Raw genomic sequence first — 23,155 nt, forward strand, 5'->3', positions numbered from 1 at the left:
ATGGAGACTTATGCCTTTAACACCTTTGTAAAAAATTTTTTTTGAAAGAGCTACTAGCGCCGCCTAGTGGTTGATAAAAATGTCATTTTTTTTACACTTTCGTGTATTGTGCTCAGTCTGTGTAAAATAACTGAAAATTGGTCAGAACAACATTAACACATGGAATTATGAGGTTTTAAAATTTGAAGACTTTTCGATAATGGGCGAGTGGAAAATAGCCTCTCACTCCCGACCCGTTTGACCTACAGCTACAAAAATTTGTAGTCTTTATGTAGGACCTCGAGCCCTTCAAAAAAGTCAGCGCAAGCCATATGCTCAGATGTACAGACAAAGAGTTATGAATTTTTGAATGTGCACTTTTGGCCCGTTTTTGCTCGTTTGCAGGTCCTGAACTGCTCCTTTTTTCTCCTAAACGGTTGACCCAATCGACTTCAAATTTGCTGTGGTGTTTAATCTGACTGTGAGGCACAATTGTTCAAAATTTTGTGAAGATCCGCCGTCAAATATGTTGGGGGCGGGGGTTCATATTATGCCTTTGTTTACTTCGCCACATGTGACACAAAATTTTATAACTCAGCTGCACAAGCTTAGAAAAATCTGAAACTACACAGACTCATGGAGACTCAAGCCCTTAACACATGTGTTTAAGAATTTCTTCAATTGCTTATCAGGCCACCTAGTGGCAAACAAAAATTCAGTCTGATGTCTCGCCAAAACGAACAAGGTTGCTGTACAGTGGGCCCCCGGGTTACGAACTTAATCCGTTCAGCGGCTACGCTCGTATCTCGAATTGCTCGTATAGCGGGCAATCCAAACCCATGTTAATTCGTGAATGCGTGCAACCTCGCAGTAGCCTTAGGTTAAAACATCACGCTGTATACATATGTTAATATTGAGTGACATAATCTACTGTACAATTGCATTAAATAAGAAGTACAAAGTTAAAATGACATTTACCTTTGGAGAGACGTGACTTGAGCTGAGATAAGCCGAGAGGAGCAGAAATGAACGCTCGAAGTCAATACGGTAAAGCAGATATGCTATTGGTCTTACAGTGTCACAGTAACTTTTTCAGTCAGGGTTTTCTCTACTGCTTTCCATCCCAACCAGCTGTGCCATCAAGCTAGATAAAGGCATTCGGCCAATAGCATATCGGCACTTCTGTGATTGACGTGTGACGCCGGCCAATAGCATCTCCGTGAGTGAGACCGGGTGACCTTAATCGACCAATAGCATATTGGCGTCTCCTTGACTGACTGATACTTATTGGCACGTTTTTTTAAACTTTAAACGGTTGGAATGTATTGACATCTTATTGATTAAAACACATTTAAACCTGTGACGATTCTTTGTCCTGCAATCAGCACGTTTAATTTCACGTCAGCTGTTTTTCCCGACGTGAATTGAGCTGGGTGGAGGCGGAGGGGAGGGTATGTGTGTGTTGTATTAACCATGTGTATGATGTGTTAACCAGGCGCCACACTTATAGCTTGTTCGAGCAACAATTCACTGCTGGTTTCAACTCACAGAATTGCAACAATGGCGCTGTCCCAAAGCATGCTGGGATGTTGCCGTCTAACATTACATGCAGTTATGTTGAACAACCTTTAGACAGCACTGTAATTCCACCCGTAACAGGGTCAGAGATTAACGTGGCAGGCTATTGGTCTTACAGTGTTACAGTAACTTTTTCAGTCAGGGTGCAAATCACGGAGATACTAAAATATCATCCTCTTATTTCTTCCTTTACCGCTGCTAGTAATTTTAGAAGCTATGTCTAACAGATAAAGTTTGCAAAGTCTTCAAAACATTCCGTTTTTCACTCATTTTCTCTACTTCCTTCCATCCTGTCCCATCAAGCTAGATAAAGGCGTTCGGCCAATAGCATATCGGCATTTCTGTGATTGACGTGTGACGCCGGCCAATAGCATCTCCGTGAGTGAGACCGGGTGACCTTAATCGACCAATAGCATATTGGCGTCTCCTTGACTGACTGATAATTATTCACACTTTTTTTTAAACGGTTGGAATGTATTGACAATTAATTTAAAAAAAACCACACATTTAAACCAATGACAATTCTTTGTCCTGCAATCGGCACATTTAATTTCATGTCAGCTGTTTTTCCCTTTAGCTGTACAAACACTACACTTAAATGGTAATATATTTAGACACCGTGAGTGAGACAGTCAGTGTGACGTTGTAAGACCAATAGCGTTCACGTTACCGCCACAAGTATCTGCTGATGATTTAAATGACGCAACTGCTAAATTTGTTGACGCAGTTAGGCGAAAACATTTCTATATACTCAAAGGCTGGATTGTCGGAATGCTCGTAAGGCGAGAGGTTTGTTCGTAAGCGGAGGACAAAAATCTCCCTGATTCACGCTCGTAAGGCGAATTGTTCGCAAATCAGGGTGCTCGTAAGTCGGGGGCTGACTGTATTTGGACCCAGATGGTCTTATCTTTTTTAAACTTCATATATTTGATGGGTTTCTAATGCGGAACACACCTATCAACGTATTTTTGGTCATAGTGCAAGCGCCACCTAGTGGCAGCCAAAAATATAGCATTTTTTTAAACCTTTTTATGTGTTTAGCTGAGTCTTTTAAAGTCATATCGCTGAAATTAAGTCTGACAAGCCTCTAGACTCCCTGCTGACCACCAAATTTTACAAAGTTTCGATAATGGGCGTGGCCTCTACGTCATTTTTCATTCTGAAGCTTTATCGGACCAGTAAAAGCTGCTGTAATTTGACCCAGATTATCTCATCTTCTCACAATTTCACACATTGAATGAAAATCTTTTCCTGAAGACATCGACAAACATGTTTTCCAGTTCAAAGCTAGCGCCACCTAGTGGCTACAAAAAATGTCATTAGTCGAAAAATTACAGTCAATCCTGTTTGGTTTGACCGACAGCTATGGAACTTTTTAGGCAAATGAAGGACTGTAAGACCTACAAAAAATCATGTGCTGTTTTGTCCCGTACTTAGACATTAGCTGGTCTCAAACTAGTGCCTTTTTCTCTTATTTTTGAGGGCATAAACATGCATGAAAAGTCACCAAAATTCATACACTCATCGGGCCTGCTGTAAAATTTGGTATTTTGGTGTTTTCATAAATAAAATCTAAAAAATTGATTTTTAGCGCCACCTAGAGTCGAACACTTCTCCTGGGTAACAGCCAGTTTCACCTAGAGCTATGAAATTTTTCAGGCATATATAAGACCTGGAGACCTACAAAAAAGTTATAGAACACCATGTGCTAGGATGTATAGAACCAAAGATATGAATTTTTTTATCTGCATTTTTCAAACATTTTTGGATGTTTGCAGGTGCCAAATTCCTCTTAATAGCTCCTAAACGGTTGACCCGATCAACTTTATATTTGGCATGCTTTATAATCAGCCATAGGACCACAACTGGGCAAAATTTTAAGAAGCTCGGTCAACATATATGATGGGGGCGGGGCTTTAAATTATGTGTTTCAAATTTCCTTCGCCATAAGCAACAAAAATCTTAATAACTCCAATGTGCAAGCTTCAAAAAATCTGAAACTTTACAGAAAAATTACTAGTTATGTCATTAAAATATCTGCATGATAAATTTTCAAATTAATTACAGCGCCACCTAGTTAGAGGCAAAAATGTCACTTTAAACTTTCATGTATTGCGCAAAGCCCATAAGAGTAAATGAACTGAAAATGTCCGAAAAGCATCGAGCCTTAGAGAAAATGGGTTTTCAAATTTTACTACCTTGTGATAAAGGGGGTGGTCTGTATGCCACCTCAAAGACAGAGTTTTCCCAAATCAGCAAAACTTGCCCATATGATCTTTAAAACGGCAGCCCCTTCCGACCCGTTTGACCTAGAGCTACGAAATTTTTTTAAGCATATGTAGGACCTCAAGACATACAAAAACATTATAGAGCGCCATGTGTTAGCATGTACAGAACCAGAGTTATCAACTGTTGAATGCAGCATTTGGCACAATTTTGTACATTTTTCAGTACCAAAACCCTTGACCCGATCAACTTCACATTTGGTGTGCCCCATTATCTCACATAGGGGCACATTTGGACAAAATTTCGTGAAGATCGGCCAACATATATGATCGGGGCGGGGCTTCAAAATATGTGTTTCAAACTCAAATTTTGTTCGCAATGAGCATCAAAAACACTAATAACTCTACACTAATGTGCAAGCTTTAAAAAATCTGAAACTCTACAGAAATTTTACTAGTTATAGCTTTAAAATATCTGCATGGTTGATTATCAACTTAATGATAGCGCCACCTAGTCACAGACAAAAATGTCATTTTTAAAACTTTCATGTATTGTGCTAAGCCCGTCAAAGTAAATGTACTGAAAAGCTGTCCGAATAGCATCGAGACTTGGAGATTAAAGGTTTCCAAATTTTATGACTTTGTGATAAAGGGGGTGGTCTGTATGCAACCCCAAATTTGGAGTTTGCTCAAATCAGCTAAACTTACTGTAATTGAGCCCAGGTGATTATAAAACGGCAGCCAGTTCCGGCCCGTTTGACCTAGAGCTACGAAATTTTTTATGCATATGTAAGATTTCAAGACCTACAAAAGCATGAAAGAGCGCCATATGTTAGGATGTACAGAACCAGTTATCAACTGTTAAATGTAGCATTTGGCTCGATTTTGTACATTTTTCTGTACCAAAACCCTTGACCCGATCATTTTCACATTTGACGTGCTCCATTATCTGACAGAGTGGCACAACTGGGCAAAATTTCGTCAAGATCGGCTAACATATATGATGGGGGCGGAGCTTCATAATACTTGATTCAAATTTCCTTAACCACCAATGACTAAAATCTTAGTATTTAAATTTTTGCACTGTGTTATTCCTGTTTGTGCAAATTAACTGAAAATTGGCCACAATCGTGTTGAGGCATGAAACATGAAGGTTCTCCAATATTACAAATTTTTCCTTATGAGCGCGGCCATTACGTTGCCTCAAAGTTTGATGTCTCGTCAATACCAAAAAGTTTCTGGAATTGAACCCAGATGGTCTTATCTTTTCTAAATTTCATATAGTTGAAGGGAGTCCAATGTAAAACACACCTAGTAACCAGTTATTTGTCATACTGCTAGCGCCACCTAGTGGGACCAAAAAATGTCATTATAGTTGAAGGATTGCAGCCAAACCCAGTTGGTTCGCCTTACAGCTATCAACATTTGTAGGCATATGCAGGACCCTAAGACCTAAATAACAATCAAATACAGCCATACGCTAGGATGTAGAGAAAAAGAGTTGCAGATTTTTGACTTTGCAATTTTGATGCATTTATGGCCTTTTGTAAGTCTTCCACTGCTGCCATCTTCTCTTACACTGTTGACTTCATCAAATTTCAATTTGGCCTAGATCATTATCAGATTTAGAGGCACAACTGGTGCAAAATTAGTCACGATCCCATGAAATATATGATGGAGGTGGGCTTTCAAAACATGAAGTCAATGTTTCCTTCGCCCAGAGTGACAAAAACCTTTATTACTCGTTTTACTAGTATTAAAATATCTAAAAATTCACAGTATCCTTTAGACTCATGGTCTAAATCTACAACATGACACACTTCCAAATTACTAATAGCGACACATGGTGGCAGACAAAAAATTTTACACTTTCATGTTCTGTGCAATGCCGGTTTCAGTAAATTCACTGAGAATTAGTCTGGAGAATATTGACGTAGGGAACATTATGAATCTCAAGTTTTATGACTATTTAAATTTGGGCGTGGCCTTTGCACCGCCTGAAAATCCAATTTCTGGCCAGACTGGTAAAACTTAATGTAATTGAACAAGGATGATCTTCTCTAAATTCCATTTCATGGGAGTACAATTCTAAACACACTTTTTTTCTTCGAAGTGCGGGTGCCACCTGGTACCCAAAAATTACATTTTCATTTATAGGTACCTTGTTGAGCCTGTCAAAGTAACATTACTGAAGTTTTTTCAGACAGGCCTTCAGAAATGCTTAATTTTTTCCATCAAATAGTACGATGTTTTGATCATGGCCGTGGCCTTTTCAGCAGTGCTCATCCATTTATCGTAACAGTAAATGCTGATGTAGTTTGTCCCAGATGATCTCATCTTCTCACGACTTCACACGTTGATTGAAAGTCAATTCCTTCAGACATCAACAAACATATATTCCATCAAAGTGCTAGAATAACCTCGTGGCAGAAAATATATTGCAAAGTTTGCCATTCCAATTACTTAGTTGAGCCCGTTGGACGAATGCGAATAAAAATGTTACCTTTTCTAGAACATTGACCTGTACAGTTCGCCTGCATATGCATGCAAACATTCATACCCCAATATGCCCATACATCGAATTGTTCATCCTTCAACATGCTCATGTCTGCGAGGGCCCGTTATAGCTGCGTGCAGCTCTAGTTATTATTATTAGTGCCCGAGCAGCTACCGCTGCGAGAGCCCTCTTGTTTTTTTCCGGATTATTATTAGGGCCCGAGCACCTACCTCTGCGAGAGCCCTCTTGTTTTTCTCCAGATTATTTTTATTATTATTAGGGCCCAAGCAGCTACCGCTGCAAGAGCCCTCTTGTTTTTCTCCGGATTATTATTATTATTATTAGGGCCTGAGCAGCTACTGCTGCGAGAACCCTCTTGTTTTTCTCCGGATTATTATTATTAGGGCCCGAGCAGCTACCGCTGCAAGAGCACTCTTGTTTTTCTCCGGATTATTATTAGGGCCCGAGCTGCGACCACTGCGAGGTCCCTATTGTTCCTCCCCAGATGATTATTATTATTATTATTATTAGGGCCCGAGCAACGACCACTGCGAGGTCCCTATTGTTCCTCTCCGGATTATTATTATTATTATTAGTGCCCGAGCAGCTACCGCTGCGAGAGACCTCGTTTTTCTCCGGATTATTATTATTAGGGCCCGAACAGCTACCGCTGCGAGAGCCCTCTTGTTTTTCCCCGGATTATTATTATTATTTTTAGAGCCCGAGCAGTGACTGCTGCGAGGTCCCTATTGTTCCTCTCCGGATTATTATTATGGCCCAGGCAGCGACCGCTGCGAGGTCCCTATTGTTCCTCTCCGGATTATTAGGGCCCGAGCAGTGACCACTGCGAGGTCCCTATTGTTCCTCTCCGGATTATTATTATTATTATTAGGGCCCGAGCAGCGACCGCAGCGAGGTCCCTATTGTTCCTATCCGGATTATTATTATTAGGGCCCGAGCAGCGACCGCTGCGAGGTCCCTATTGTTCCTCTCCAGATTATTAGGGCCCGAGCAGCAACTGCTGCGAGGTCCCTATTGTTCCTCCCCAGATTATTATTATTATTAGTAGTAGTATTATTAGGGCCCGAGCAGCGACCGCTACGAGGTCCCTATTGTTCCTCTCCGGATTATTATTATTATTAGGGCCCGAGCAGCGACCGCTGCGAGGTCCCTGTTGTTCCTCTCCGGATTATTATTATTATTAGGGCCCAAGGAGCGACCGCTGCGAGGTCCCTATTGTTCCTCTCCAGATTATTATTATTAGGGCCCAAGCAGCAACCGCTGCGAGGTCCGTATTGTTCCTCTCCGGATTATTATTATTATTATTAGGGCCAAGACAGCGACCGCTGCGAGATCCCTATTGTTCCTCTCCAGATTATTATTATTAGGGCCCAAGCAGCGACCGCTAGGAGGTCCCTATTGTTCCTCTCCGGATTATTATTAGGGCCCGAGCAGCGACCGCTGCGAGGTCCCTGTTGTTCCTCTCCGGATTATTATTATTATTAGGGCCCAAGGAGCGACCGCTGCGAGGTCCCTATTGTTCCTCTCCAGATTATTATTATTAGGGCCCAAGCAGCAACCGCTGCGAGGTCCGTATTGTTCCTCTCCGGATTATTATTATTATTATTAGGGCCAAGACAGCGACCGCTGCGAGATCCCTATTGTTCCTCTCCAGATTATTATTATTAGGGCCCAAGCAGCGACCGCTACGAGGTCCCTATTGTTCCTCTCCGGATTATTATTAGGGCCCGAGCAGCGACCGCTGCGAGGTCCCTATTGTTCCTCCCCAGATTATTATTATTATTAGTAGTAGTATTATTAGGGCCCGAGCAGCGACCGCTACGAGGTCCCTATTGTTCCTCTCCGGATTATTATTATTATTAGGGCCCGAGCAGCGACCGCTGCGAGGTCCCTATTGTTCCTCTCCGGATTATTATTATTATTAGGGCCCAAGCAGCGACCGCTGCGAGGTCCCTATTGTTCCTCTCCGGATTATTATTATTATTATTATTATTATTATTATTATTATTAGGGCCCGAGCAGCTACAGCTGCGAGAGCCCTCTTGTTTTTCTCCGGATTATTATTATTATTATTATTAAGGCCCGAGCAGCTACAGCCGCGAGAGCCCTCTTGTTTTTCTCCGGATTATTATTATTATTATTATTATTATTATTATTATTTACTGTGCAGCGCTTTTCCATTTTTGAGGGCCTAAACATGCACGAAAAGTCACCAAATTTTGCACAGTTGTCGGGCCAGGTGAAAAATTTGATTTTAGTGTTTCCTTAAACAATGCAAAAAACTTGGCTCTGCAGCGCCACCTATGGTCGAAAAAGGGCAGCTGGGCCCGGCCCGTTTGACCTATAGCTACGAAAATTTTTAGGCATATGTAGGACCTAGAGACCTACAAAAAAGTCAGCGTGAGCCATGTGCGCAGATGTACAGAAAAAGAGTTATGAATTTTTGAATGCGCATTTTTGGCCCATTTTTGCACGTTTGCAGGTCCCAAACTGCTCCTTGTTTCTCCTAAACGCTTTACTCAATCACCTTCAAATTTGCTGTGGTATATAATTGGACATTGGGGCACAACTGGGCAAAATTTGGTGCAGATCCGCTGACATATATGATAGGGGCGTGGCTTCAAATTATGTGTTCAATTTTTCCTTCGCCAAGAGTGACATAAACCTTAATAACTTTAATATACTAGTTTTAAAAAATCTAAAACTTCATAGACACATGAAAACTTATGTCTTTAACACCTTTGAAATTTTCCAAAATGGCCTTATGAGTGGAAAATAGCCTCTCACTCCCTGCCCCTTAGACCTAGAGCTACATTAATTTGTAGCCTTATGTAGGACTTTGAGCCCTACAAAAAAGTCAGCGCGAGCCATATGCTCAGATGTACAGAAAGAGAGTTATGAATTTTTGAATGTGCACTTTTGGCCAGTTTTTGCTCATTTGCAGGTCCCGAACTGCTCCTTTTTTCTCCTAAACGCTTGACCCAATCGACGTCAAATTTGCTGTGGTGTTTAATCTGACTGTGAGGCATAAAGTTTCAAATTTTTGTGAAGATCCGCCATCAAATATGTTCGGGGCCGGGCTTCATATTTTGCCTTTGATGTTTACTTTGCCACATTTGACTCATACCTTTATAACTCAACTGTACAAATTTAGAAAAATCTGAAACTTCACAGACACATGAAGATTCAAGCCCTTAACACATATGTTTAATAATTTCTACAATTGCTTATAAGGCCACCTCCTGGCAAACGAAAATGTCAGTCTGATGTCTCGTCAAAACGAACAAAGTTGCTGTATTTGGACCCAGATGGTCTTATCTTTTCTAAACTTTATATATTTGATGGGATTCCAATGCAGAATACACCAATCAACGTATTTTTTGTTGTAGTGCGAGCGCCACCTAGTGGCAGGCAAAAATACAGCATTTTTTTAAACATTTTTGTATGTTTAGTTGAGCCCTTTGAAGTAATATCACTGAAATTAAGTTTGAAAAGCCTCTAGACAGCCCTGCTGACCTCCACCAAATTTTACGAAGTTTTGATAATGGGCGTGGCCTCTACGTCCATTTTTATTCCGAAGTTTTATCGGTCCAGTAAAAGCTGCTGTAGTTTGACCCAGATGATCTGATCTTCTCACAATTTCACATATTGGATAAAAATCCATTTCTGAAGACATCAAACTTATATTCCAGTTTAAAGCTAGCGCCACCAAGTGGCTGCAAAAAATGTCATTAGTCGAAAGATCACAGTCAATCCTGTTTGGTTTGACCTACAGCTATGAAACTTTTTAGGCAAATGAAGGACTGTAAGACCTACAAAAAAGTCAATGAGAGTGATGTACTAGGATGTGCAGAAAAATTGTTATGAATTTTTTTCTTAGACATTCTTAGACATTAGCTGGTCTAAAACTAGTGCCTTTTTCTTTTAAACGGTTTACCCGATTAACTTCTACTTGGGCATGACAGATATAGCGGCACAAATACACCGAAAATTGTGAAGATCCCATGACTTGTAAGATGTGGGCGGAGCTTCAAATTATTTTGAAGATTTCCTTCGCCAAGAGTGACAAAAACCTTAATAACTCAGCTGTCTCAGCTTCAAACCACGTGAAACTCTGCAAGGACTTTAAAAGTCATGCTCTAATACAGCTATGTGATAAACTTCCAAATCATTTACAGCGCCACCTAGTGGCAGACAAAAATCTCGTTTTTTACACTTTAATGTGCTGTGCAATGCCTGTTTGACTAAATGAACTCAAAAGTGGTCAGTAAAGCTATGACAGAGTGAAAAATGAAGGTTTTTAACTTTTATGAATTTTCCATAGAGGGCGTGGACTCTATGCCAACTCAAAGTCCGATTTCTCGACAAAACGGTAAAAGTTGCTGTAATTGGACCTAGATGATCTGATATTTGCAAAACTTCGTATATGGGATGGGTGTCCAATGTGAAACACACCTACAAGCCTATTATTTATCATAGTACGAGCGCCACCTAGTGGCAGCAAAAAAATTAGCAATTCCTTAACATTTTTATGTACTCTGCTGAGCCCCTTGAAGTGATATCCCTTAAATAATGTCTGAAAAGCCATTGGCCACGCCTAATGCCTTCCACCAAATGGTACGATGTTTCGATAATGGGCGTGGCCGATACGACAGTGTAAAGTCACACAACTGTCACGATAAAAGCTGCAGTAACTCAACCCACATTATCCCACCTTCCCTAATTTTTACAAACTTCCCACCTTCCCTAATTTTTACAAACTTGATAAGAGTCCTGCACTGAAGTCATCTACAACTAATTTTTCATCGTTCATAGTCCTTGTTCATACCCTGACCTGTTCATACCCCAACGTGCACAGATCTGCGAGGGCCCTTTATAGCTGCTTGCAGCTCTAGTTATTATTATTATTCTCCTAAATAAATTGCATTTTTGAGGGCCTAAACATGCACGGAAAGTCACCAAAATTTGCAAAGTCATCAGGCCTGCTGTAAAATGTAGTATTTTGGTGTTTTCATACATAAAATCTAAAAAATTGATTTTTAGCGCCACCTAGTCGAACACTTGTCCTGGGTCACTGCCCGTTTCACCTACAGCTTTGAATTTTTTTAGGAATATGTAGGACCTCAAAACCTCCAAAAAAGTTATAGAGTGCCATGTGCTAGGATGTACAGAACTAGAGATATGAATTTTTTTTTCTGCCTTTTTGGATGTTTGCAGGTTCCAAACTCCTTAATAAATCCAATGTGCAAGCTTCGAAAAGTCTGAAACTTTACACAAAATTTTTACTTGTCACTTCGTTAAAATTTCTGCATGATAAAATTTTCAAATATAGTGCCACCTAGTTACAAACAAAAATGTAATTTTTTTAAACTTTCATGTATTGTGCTAAGCCCATACGAGTAAATGAACTGAAAATTTGCCAGAATAGCATTGAGACATGGAGGATGAATGTTACTAAATTTTACAACGTTGTGATTAAGGGGATGGTCTGTACGCCACCTCAAAGTCGGATGTTTCCGCAAATTGGTAGAAGTTGCTGTAATTGAACCCAGACGATACTAAAACTGCATCCAGTTCCGACCCGTTTGACCTAGAGCGACAAACTTTTGTAGGCATATGTAGGACCTCAACACCTACAAAAACATCAGAGCACACCATATGCTACGATGTGCATTGTATATTTTTTGGTAGCAAAAACCTTGACCCGATCAACTTCACATTCGGCATGCTTCATTATCTGACATAGGGGCACACCTGGGCAAAATTTCGTGAAGATCGGCTAACATATATGATGGGGGCGGGCCTTCAAAATACGTGTTTCAAATTTCCTTCGCCACAAGTGACAAAAATTCTTTCTTGTACTGTGCTAATCCTGTTTGCGCTAAATAACTGAAATTTGGCCAGAATAGCGTTGAGGCATGGAACATGACTGTCTCAAATTTTACGACTTTTTGCCAATGGGCGCGACCAGTACGTCACCTCAAATTCCGACGTCTCGGCTATATATATATATATATATATATATATATATATATATATATATATATATATATATATATATTGTGGCATCACAAGGGGATGTGTAGTAGAGGGCCGCTACTTCCCATTCTGTGAACCAATGCCACACCCCAAAATGGCCGAGAGGCCGAGGACTCCAATGCCCAGCATGCCTCACTGCCTCAACAGGTGTAGCTGATTAAGTAATGGGATAAAAGCCGGTCTGGCTGATTGGAGGGGGGGAGACTGTGCTGCTGAGGACGAGACACGTGAAGCAAGAGAGTGCCACCGAAGACAAAGCCAGAGAGTTGTGAGAACAGGTTTTATTTGGACTTTGACCGTTAATGAACTGCTTTAAGTTGTACTTTGTGCGCCAGTTTTGGAATCCCGTGAGCAGACTTTATTTCAAATTTCGTTTGAAATAACGAAATTTGTTTGCTTTCGTTTGTACTTTGTAAAGAGAGTAGTTTTGAACTCTAAGAACCAACCTGATTTTGATTGCTGTCTTTTGACCACCTGTTTTGATATAGTTTCTTTGAACTTTGAGTGACAAAATAAACATTTTATTGAGAACATTTGACCTCTGTGACCCCATCTGCCCTGTCACACCTCACGCTATATATATATATATATATATATATCCTTTTGTCAACATATGCTAATTAGTGTCTTGAAAATGGGCAATTTCACAAGAACTACATTAAAAAGGCAAATCAGTGCGGCCCAAATAAACATATATGAAATTTTTTAGACATATGTGGAGACTCAATTTTCACAGGTAATAAAGTACAGAGGTGGTCCTCAAAAATGCTATTTTTACCCAATACAAAAATCTCAATTTCTCCAGAGCGCTTCATTTGATTACTAATGATTCTTGTCCTGTTGGGACTTAGCTTGGAATGGCCATTCCTACCAGACTTTGCTTTTTGATATTCTTAAGTTTTTGGAAATCATCATGCACCTCTGTAATTGATTATGAAGACATGTCTAATGTTGTGAATATGAAAGATCTATTAAAACAGCTGTAGTTGAAAGCCAACCTCTTGGTCGTCCTCGTCAGCTTCATCACTATCTTGACATGCAGTCTAGAAGCAGGAAAAAAAAACTTCAGTTGGTATAACAGTACAGTGTCTGTAAATCCTACGTTGACACACAATTACATCCATCGTTCATCGCCTCCATCTCACCTTCTTCTTCAAAACATCACGGATGACGGCGCTGATCTCTTTGAGGCGAGTGGGGTTCTTGAAAAACTCCTCTTTGCAGGACTTCATGACATTGTTCATAGTTTCCAGGATGCTCATCACTACTTGGCGCTCTGGCTCAGTGCGCACAGTCTCAAGAAAGGTAGGAACTACCACATCCAGCATCTTCAGTAATGCTGCCGAGGGAAGGAACATGAGACTTTTTACTGGATAGTTCTGGGTGCTCATTTAAAAAGTAGCAAGTAACATACTGGTACTTAATTCAAATGAATATGTAGACTTGTACCTTGGTGATTGACATCGGTGGGATTCCCGTTCCAAACCCTGTGCTGTGCCTGACAGAATTGGCCCATGGCTCCAAATGCAGCCCGTCGGACATCCTCATGGGGATACTAGACAAAGAGGATACAAAAAAAAGTGGGTGGCACTGGTGAGAGACCATATGATAGTAGGGCAGGAAGGGAAACTTACATCTCTCATTTCAAAAACCTGCTGGAAGCTGGGCTCCAAGAAGGGCTGGAAAACAGCACTGTTTACATAAAACGGGTAGAAATAAAATATTACAAAACAACATACTTGGCCAATCATGCAGAAACATGTATGACTGATTAAAAAAACAAACAAATAGACCAATCAGACAGCAGCAAGGGGTAACATGTTTTGGGGAGAAATAAAAAGAGGTGAGTAGACCGTCAGCCCCAACAGAAACCTGTTTTGCCTACAGACTGTAGAGATGGGAACGCTCATTCAAAAAATAAAATAAAAATATGAGATGAGAATGTCAGAAAGGGTGTATTTTGTCCGTCGTCATAAGACTCAAGAGTTTTATTGTCATATGCATAGGAATATCACACAATGCAAATCTTATTCTGTTTACTTTCCAGAGTAGTCCACAATCTATTATCGAGCAAATAAAAAGGTAGGCAATAAAACAAAAACAAAACAAAAAAAAAAGTAATACAACAAAAAGGGAAGTAATAATGAACCTCTAATAAATGAACAGACTTACATTCTGAGCATATTACGGAGTGGATTGAGTAAAGAACCTGTATAATAAATGAATAGACTTACACTCTGAGCATATTACGTATTATGAGTAGATTGAGTTCAGAAACTGTATGTATGTGTGTGTGTGTGTGTATATGTATACATACATATATATATATATATACATATATATATATATATATATATATATATATATATATATATATATATATATATATATGAAGAAAATAGTGCAAAATATCATGTAGTGCAAGATATATTAAGATATGAGGATATATGTTCTGTCAGATGTCCATCAGACTGACACTCCCATTGTAGACAGAATTACAAGCTAACTGTTTTGCCTGTTTGTTTGCTGCTTTGCTTGCTTCTATTACACTGAATCCTTTTAAGCAGCCAGCACAATAATCTTAAGAACTGCCTTGATTCTCTTCACTACTTATTTTCCAGCATTACTTGAGATGTTGGTTAGTGCTGCGTTTCTGAGTCAGTTTCATAAACTGAAATGCATACTGTATACAATCTACTATAATGTTTAAAATTAAGTGTGAAGAGGTTTTTGTTATTTTGCTATTTGAATACAATTTACGTAAAGAAAGTGCTTGCAGATAGTTGAGCAAAGCATCCGCAGCAAGGTGGGGAACCAATTGGTACATAGCAAAGTGACAAGCTCACTCTGATTGGCTCCTAGCCAGGGGAATGCAAGATAAAACATGTTTTAAATTAGCTAATAAAATCCATTATTCAGTAATTTCAAGTTCAGCAAACTCTTTATTTTCCTTGTAGTGTATGTGACATTTAAAGGAACAATAGTATTCACCCCCCTTGAATTTTTCCACACTTTGTCACGTTCTGACTACAAACATAAATGTATTTTATTGGCATTTTATGTGAAAGACCAACACAAAGCCGTTCACAATTGTGAAGTAGAAGAAAAAATATACATGACTTTCAATTTTTTTTAAAATAGAAAAATGTGGCATGAAAAAAGTATTCAGCCCCTTTTCTCTGAGGTTGCATGATTGCTGAATGATCAGCTGTTGACCTAATGATTAAATTGAGTCCACCCGTGTGTAATCGAATTTGAGTAGATTGGACAGAGCCTCACCTTTTGAAAATGGCTGCTGATTTTATTGCACAACCTCTTAAAATACTTTTTAATCTATCAATTTTTAAAACAAAGAAATTCCTCCAGTCTGGAAGTCAGCATTTGTTGCTCCTCTACTAAAAGGAAGTGATCCTGCAGTTTTAACTAACTACAAGCCAATATCGATTGTCAAAAATTCTTGAATCCCTTATTTGTGATCAACTTAAATAGTTTTGATATTTTAATGATCTTCTTTAATAACTGCAGTCATGCTTTAGGAAAAAGCACAATACCGTAACTGCTGCTATAAAAGTGATCAATGCTTGTTGCTCTTGATAAAAACCAATACTGCCCTGTACTCTATATTGATCTGTCAAAGGCGTTTGACAATTTGCAAAGCCTTCTCAGTTTTGTCTGTCAGATCATGTAGTCTCCTGGTTCATTAATTATTTGAGTGACAGGACCCAATGTATCAAATATGATGGTCTGTGCTCTGAATTTGAGAGTCTCCACAAGGGGATGCCACAAGGGGGTACCACAGGGTTCTATATTAGGACTTCTATTCATTATGTATATTAATGATTTGGAACAAAATGTGTGCAGTGAAAACATGCACTTTTATGCCGATGATGCAATCATTTACTGCTTCGGGTCATCTCCTTTTAATGATGTTGAATCTCTGCAGAAAGCTTTTGATATGGTACAGCACACAGCTCTGCAGCTAAAACTAGTTCTTAATGCCAACAAAGCTAAACTAATGTTGTTCTCAACATGTTGTTCTTGAAGTGTCTGCAAGATGTCCCCACAGTGTCCACTCTTGAGGGAACTGAAATTGACGTGGTTCATTTGTACAAGTATCTTGGTATCTTGCTTGATGAAGCCCTGACTTTTAAACCCCACGTTGAGAACCTTGTTAAGAAAGTCAAATTGAAATTGGGTTAACTTTGTTACTAATTGCAGGGCATTGGCCCACCAATGTGAACTGTATTCCCGAGTAGGATGGCCGTCTTTATCCACTAAGAGATTGACTCACTTTTACACTATTTACAAGACCATGCTTGGACTACTGCCCTCCTACATCTGCAACTTAAATCATACAGAGAAGTGTTGAGTCGTACGGCTTGCGTTCAAATGATCTCTCTGTTGCTCTCTGTTATGTTTGTTCACACACAGTTGGGAAAAAGGACTTTTGTCTTCTCTGCCCCCTCGACACGGTACAAGCTGCAAAAGGACTGGAAATTAACAGAATTCATCTCATTGAACGGTTTTAAATCTAGATTGAGAGCACTTGAGATATCTCCATAAATTGTACCTGTTTTAAATATACCTGTTTTAACTAATCTATGTCGTCATTTTGTGTTGTAATTGTCTTTTTACTGTCTGTTTTTAACTCATTTGTATGTCATTTTGTGTCATTTAAATGTGTTCTAATTGTCTTCTTGCTGCATCTTAGCCGCATCCAGCATCCATTGAAAAAGAGGTTTTTAATCTCTAATCTATAAATACAACTGTTCTGTGACAGCCTCAGAGGTTTGCTAAAAGGACACTGGTCAGTGAACAGCATCATGAAGAGTGGAAGAGTGGCAAGAAGCAAGCCGTTGTTGAAAGAAAGGCATAAGATGTCTCCCTTGCATCTTGCCAGAAGCAATGTGGGGGACACAGCAAACATGTGGAAGAAGGTGCTCTGGTCAGATGAGACCAAAGAGGAACTTTTTGGCCAAAATGCAAAACGTATGTGTGGTGGAAAACTAACACTGCACATCACTCACAACACACCATCCCCAATGTCAAACATGGTGCTGGCAGGATCATGTTGTCGGGCTGCTTTTCTTCGGCAGGGACAGGGAACCTGGTCAGAGTTGATGTGAAGATGTAAGGTTCACCTTCCAGCGCGACAATGATCCTAAATATAAAGCCAGAGCTACAATGTAATGGTTTAAAATAAAACATATTCCAGAAAGGCCCAGTCAAAGTCCAGACCTAAATCCAATGAAATCCTGAAAACTGTTGTTTTCAAAATTCCAGTCTCTCGATGTGCAAAGCTGGTAAAGACATACCCCAAAAGCTGTAACTGCAGCGAAACGTGGATCCACCAGGTATTGACCCAAGGAGCTGAATACTTTTGCACGCCACCTTTTTCAGTTTTTTTATTAAAAAAAAATTGAAAGTCATGTATAACTTTCCTTCTACTTCACAATAGTGAACCGCTTTTTTCACATAAAATGCCAATAAAATATATATTTATGTGAGGTCAGAATGTGACAAAATGTGGAAAAATTCAAGGGGTATGAATCCTTTTTCAAGCCACTGTATATTACATGGGGGGTGGCACTCCTCCGGAAGTAGCCACGTATGTTATTGCTACAGACGATGGTAAATGCAGCACCTCCTCCTGTCCGTAATGAAAAACTGTCTAAATCTTACAAAGTCTGTTTAAAAAAATGTGACCTTTTACATGGTAACTGTCACCTATAATGGTTGTTCAAGCCATTTGATTGAATGGACTGATATACTAACCCACAGTTTAAAAATAGAAAGCATGCTGATGAATAAACATTTTATTTGTACAAGTTAAAATTTACTAGAAGTTCAAATATTTCATTTGTTTGGGCAAACAATACATTTCAAAGTTTTCTTTTATAAGTCATTGGTTGTTTGGAACAGCAATTTCAGTATAACATAGAACAACTGATATTTGAAAATTAAGTAGGCAGAAGAATAACTCTGACCAACTAACAGAAAAAATACTTTTTTTTTTCTTTCCTTCAGAAAGAACAGGCTCCATATTCTTCCAACAGCCTCTTTTTTTCTGGTTTAATTCTGGTTTAAAATATTTTAGACCAGTGGGCTCAAACCTTTTTATCTCCACGGACCATTCAACGCTTTAGATTTATATTGTGGACCGGGGGTGTCTGCAATATCACCACAGAGGGAGGGTGGGTGCTGCTGTTGCTGGCTGCTCTAAAAACCACATCATCCTTCTCGCTATGTGTAGTTTTCGGTGCACTGTGTCTCCAGTTGGAATGGGTAGTGTGGTATGGAGGTTGTGAAATTTAGTTTCCCTTGAAAAAAAATTGTATTCCCTGCTAAAACCTGAGTTTTTACATGTGGCTCTTCTAATTTTAGTTCGTCAAATTATACAATATTTCTACGCACCCCTACACTGTGCTCACTGCTTACATACAGTGGTTTGCGAAACTATTTGGCGCCCTTGAACTTTGTGACCTTTTGCCATATTTCAGGCTTCAAACATATATAAAACTGTAATTTCTTGTGAAGAATCAACAACAAGTGGGACACAATCACGAAGTGGAACACACTTTATTGGATATTTTAAACTTTTTTAACAAATAAAAAATGAAAAATTGGGCGTGCAAAATCATTCAGCCCCTTTACTTTCAGTGCAGCAAACTCTGTCCAGAAGTGCAGTGAGGATCTCTGAATGATTCAATGTTGACCTAAATAACTAACGATGATAAATGGAATCCACCTGTGTGTAATCAAGTATCTTTATAGATGCACCTGCACTGTGATAGTCTCAGAGGTTCGTTTAAAGCGCAGAGAGCATCATGAAGAACAAGGAACACACCAGGGAGGTCCGAGATACTGTTGTGGAGAAGTTTAAAGCTGGATTTAGATACAAAAAGATTTCCCAAGCTTTAAACATCCCAAGGAGCACTGTGCAAGCAATAATATTTAAATGGAAGGAGTATCAGACCACTGCAAATCTACCAAGATCTGGCCGTCCCCCTAAACTTTCAGCTCATACAAGGAGAAGACTGATCAGAGATGCAGCCAAGAGGCCCATGATCACTCTGGATGAACTGCAGAGGTCTACAGCTGAGGTGGGAAAATCTGTCCATAGGACAACAATCAGTGTACTGCACAAATCTGGCCTTTATGGAAGAGTGGCAAGAAGGAAGCCATTTCTTAAAGATATCCATAAAAAAAGTGTCGTTTAAAGTTTGCTACAAGCCACCTGGGAGACACAACAAACATGTAGAAGAAGGTGCTCTGGTCAGATGAGACCAAAATCGAACTTTTTGGCAACAATGCAAAACGTTATGTTTGGCGTAAAAGCAGCACAGCTCATCACCCTCAACACACCATCCCCACTGTCAAACATGGTGGTGGCAGCATCATGGTTTGAGCCTGCCTTTCTTCAGCAGGGACAGGGAAGATGGTTAAAATTGATGGGAAGATGGATGGAGCCAAATACAGGACCATTCTGGAAGCAAACCTGATGGAGTCCGCAAAAGACCTGAGACTGGGACGGAGATTTGTCTTCCAACAAAACAATGATCCAAAACATAAAGCAAAAGCTACAATCGAATGGTTCACCAAAAAACATATCAAGATGTTAGAATGGCCAAGTCAAAGTCCAGACCTCAATCCAATTGAGAATCTGTGGAAAAAACTGAAAACTGCTGTTCCCAAACGCTCTCCATCCAACCTCACTGAGCTCGAGCTGTTTTGCAAGGAGGAATGGGCAAAAATATCACTTTCTCCATGTGCAAAACTGATAAGAGACATACCCCAAGCGACTTGCAGCTGTAATTGCAGCAAAAGGTTGCGCTACAAAGTATTAACTCAATGGGGCTGAATGATTTTGCACGCCCAATTTTTGATTTTTTATTTGTTAAAAAAGTTTAAAATATACAATAAGTGTGCTCCACTTCTTTATTGTGTCTCCCCTTGTTGTTGATTCTTCACAAGAAATTAGTTTTATATCGTTATGTTTGAAACCTAAAATGTGGCAAAAGGTCACAAAGTTCAAAGTTCAAATATTTTCGCAAGCCACTGTACTTGTTTCTTTTTCTATGCTTTGTTTTCTGTTGCTGTTCTGTAGATTTTGTATTGTGAGATTGATCAATGAATGCCCCTCAAATGAACTGACGAATTCTACTGAGTACTTGCTTTCCGTTTGCTTCTCCAGCAGATTTTTTTTTTTTTTAAACTCACAAATTTTGTTTCTTCATATCCATAATGAAAACAAGCATAGTACTGCCTCACAACTTCCACTCCAACTCAATATGTGCGCGCAGCGTCACGTAGCGTGACGTCGCAGTCAATCAAATTCAATCTGTGTGTTTAGAGCTATTCAGACATTGTGTGAAGATTGGACATGAAACAACCTTCCAGTGTGGTCACAATCTGCCTAACAAAAATTGGATTTCATGTGCTTTGTGACTATTCAGACGACAAATGAACCATGTAATTTCACTTTACATGGGCTAAAAATCTTGCATTTTGGTGAGTAGTCTGAACAAGGCTCTAATAATGTATTCAGTTATGCAAACATGTTGTAATTTGAACCTCTCATTCACAATTTTAAATAGCTCTCTTACTGTTTGATTCGGCAAAGCAGGATTTTATTTGAGTAGCCGCCTAAATTTTTCCCTAAATTTTTTTTTTCCTTTGCAATTTCTTTATTTTTCTAACCTATTCATGTTGTTAAATATGTAACTGTTCAAATATTCCGTACCAATGGCAAAAATTGCCTCACCAAAAATTGATCATTTTCATCAAAATACCCACAAAATAAACATTACTTATTTTGTTTTCTCTTGTATTTTCTACATTTTTTGAGCAATTCAAACTGTTCCAACTTTAAACAGTTAAGTACCAAAAGCCAAAACCCCCTTCCAAAAATAAATCAACATTTATTTATATTCAGTATAGTCAATATTCACAAAAATTTCAGAACGTTTGTTTTTATTCGATTTTTTCCTGTAGATTCTACATTTTCTGACTTGTTCAAGTCTGTTTTATGTTCAAAAGTTCATCTTATCCCTACAAAAGTAAAAATTCCCACTTAACAAATACAGTGATCCCTCCTACTTCACGGTCTCAGATATCACGGTCTCAGTACTTCGCGTTTTTTTCCAGAAAAAATGAAAAATATTTCAAAATAAAAAATCATTTTAAAAATGTGCAAAATGTACAAAAATTGAAAAAAGCACATTATACAGTACTGTATTAATCAAATAACGAAGTAATATTAGTTAATAACTATGTTAAGAATTCTTCAAGCGTTAAGAGTTAATGACTTTTTATCTTATTTTGAAATGCATGCTTTTAATTTGTTGAGTCGCGTTGCATTTCCGTTTCCTGTTTTACGTTCTCTGTGCGTCATTCGGGTCGTTACGGTGACGTAGTTAATGACAATTATCATTTATGTTGATAACGCACGCTACTGCCTATGTTTAGTACGCGATGAGTGTTTATTCTGTTTATGTGTTCGTTTGTGTAGAGGTTGCACTTTAAAGTTAGTAGTTGTTGTTAGTTGTTGCTAACCCGCTAATGTCGACTAAAAATACAGTAAATTCATAGATTAAGTGTTTATATGTTAGTTGACTGACTAAGATTGTTGTTGATTTATTATTCAACAGATACTACATGATACACCATATATGAGCCAAAATAAATGTGAAGTTCAACGTGATTACTTGCGTACTCTTTCACCGGAGTCTTGGTGCAGATAACCTGAGAAAAAATTCTCAACAAACTAAGTAATATTAGTTATTTAATGAATATACAATAATGTTAATTAGGATAATGTAATGTTAAATAATAGGAGAAAGGAAGTAAAATAGGCAAAAAATACAAAAAAAAAAAAAAGGATTGTTTATGGTTACTGCGGCTATATTGGGGCGTACATAGAAATCTAGGAACTGATACCCTACTTCGCGGGGGGTTGACAGCCCCCATTAACCGCGAAGTAGGGAAGATCACTGTATTTAATATTCTCACACCAAAAAAAGGCCAACATTTCAAAATTACATGTTTTTTAAGTTTTAAATGTCCTGTAGTGATTTTTCAACTAAAATTACAAAAAATGTTTTTTCTCCTGTAATTCCTTTTTTTTCCCCCCTTTTGTTTTGATTCAAGTCGATAGAACATTAAACGGTACAACTCATTCATACCTATGCAAAAAAAAACCTCATTTACCACCATCATTTCAATGATAAAAATATCCACCGATGTTTTGAAAAAAAAACTTGTTTTATCTACAACTTTCTACAATTCAAGTCGTTCCAATTTTACTGTTCAGATTACCCGTTCCAACACTGAAACGTCCCTCTCAATATAAAAATGTACCATGTTCACCATTAAAATACCCACAAAAACTTCTATGTTTTTTTAAGATTGTTTCACTTTTTTTTTAATGTATTCAAGCCTCCAGAAAAGGTGAAATCTGTTGATAACTTCAACAGACTAATATTTCTTTTTCTAGGGTTTGCCTCCTTTCTTTGAGCAATCTAGTCTCATCCTATATAGCTCTTAGAATCTCCCTTGACTTTGTTTCTGCACACTTACAGACCATCAGACTTCTCTGTTAAGACGTCAATTTTAAGGTTCAAATACAGAGAAACCCCAAAACACTATGTTTTCCTGTCTATTTTACTGATCTTGCATATATCCTGAAAATTCCATAACAGTTCCAATGCAAAAAAGTCTCCGTATTAAATAAACATTTTCAGCATCAAAATATCTGCAGAAACCTCTTCAAGTTTAATTTTTTTTCAGTTTTTGTCCGAAATAGCAACATTTTTTG

The 23,155-nt window shown here is 38.7% G+C and overlaps 1 protein-coding gene across 3 annotated transcripts in view; it reads right to left on the minus strand.

The window, feature by feature from the left end:
- Nucleotides 1-23,155, minus strand: part of ipo4 (importin 4) — a 159,794-nt gene that overhangs the window by 7,197 nt on the left and 129,442 nt on the right. For all 3 annotated transcript variants that reach the window (XM_088401878.1, XM_088401879.1, XM_088401877.1), the window contains 4 exons: nt 13,974-14,031; nt 13,789-13,894; nt 13,485-13,678; nt 13,338-13,382 (listed from right to left, as the gene is read on the minus strand). In XM_088401878.1, the coding sequence (XP_088258004.1) occupies nt 13,338-13,382; nt 13,485-13,678; nt 13,789-13,894; nt 13,974-14,031 (403 nt within the window). The remainder of the gene's footprint in view (nt 1-13,337; nt 13,383-13,484; nt 13,679-13,788; nt 13,895-13,973; nt 14,032-23,155) is intronic.

This window comes from Hippichthys cyanospilos, chromosome 19, assembly GCF_059441005.1.
Source record: "Hippichthys cyanospilos isolate Australia breed blue-spotted pipefish chromosome 19, RoL_Hcya_1.0, whole genome shotgun sequence".
In the NCBI taxonomy this organism is placed as follows: domain Eukaryota; kingdom Metazoa; phylum Chordata; class Actinopteri; order Syngnathiformes; family Syngnathidae; genus Hippichthys; species Hippichthys cyanospilos.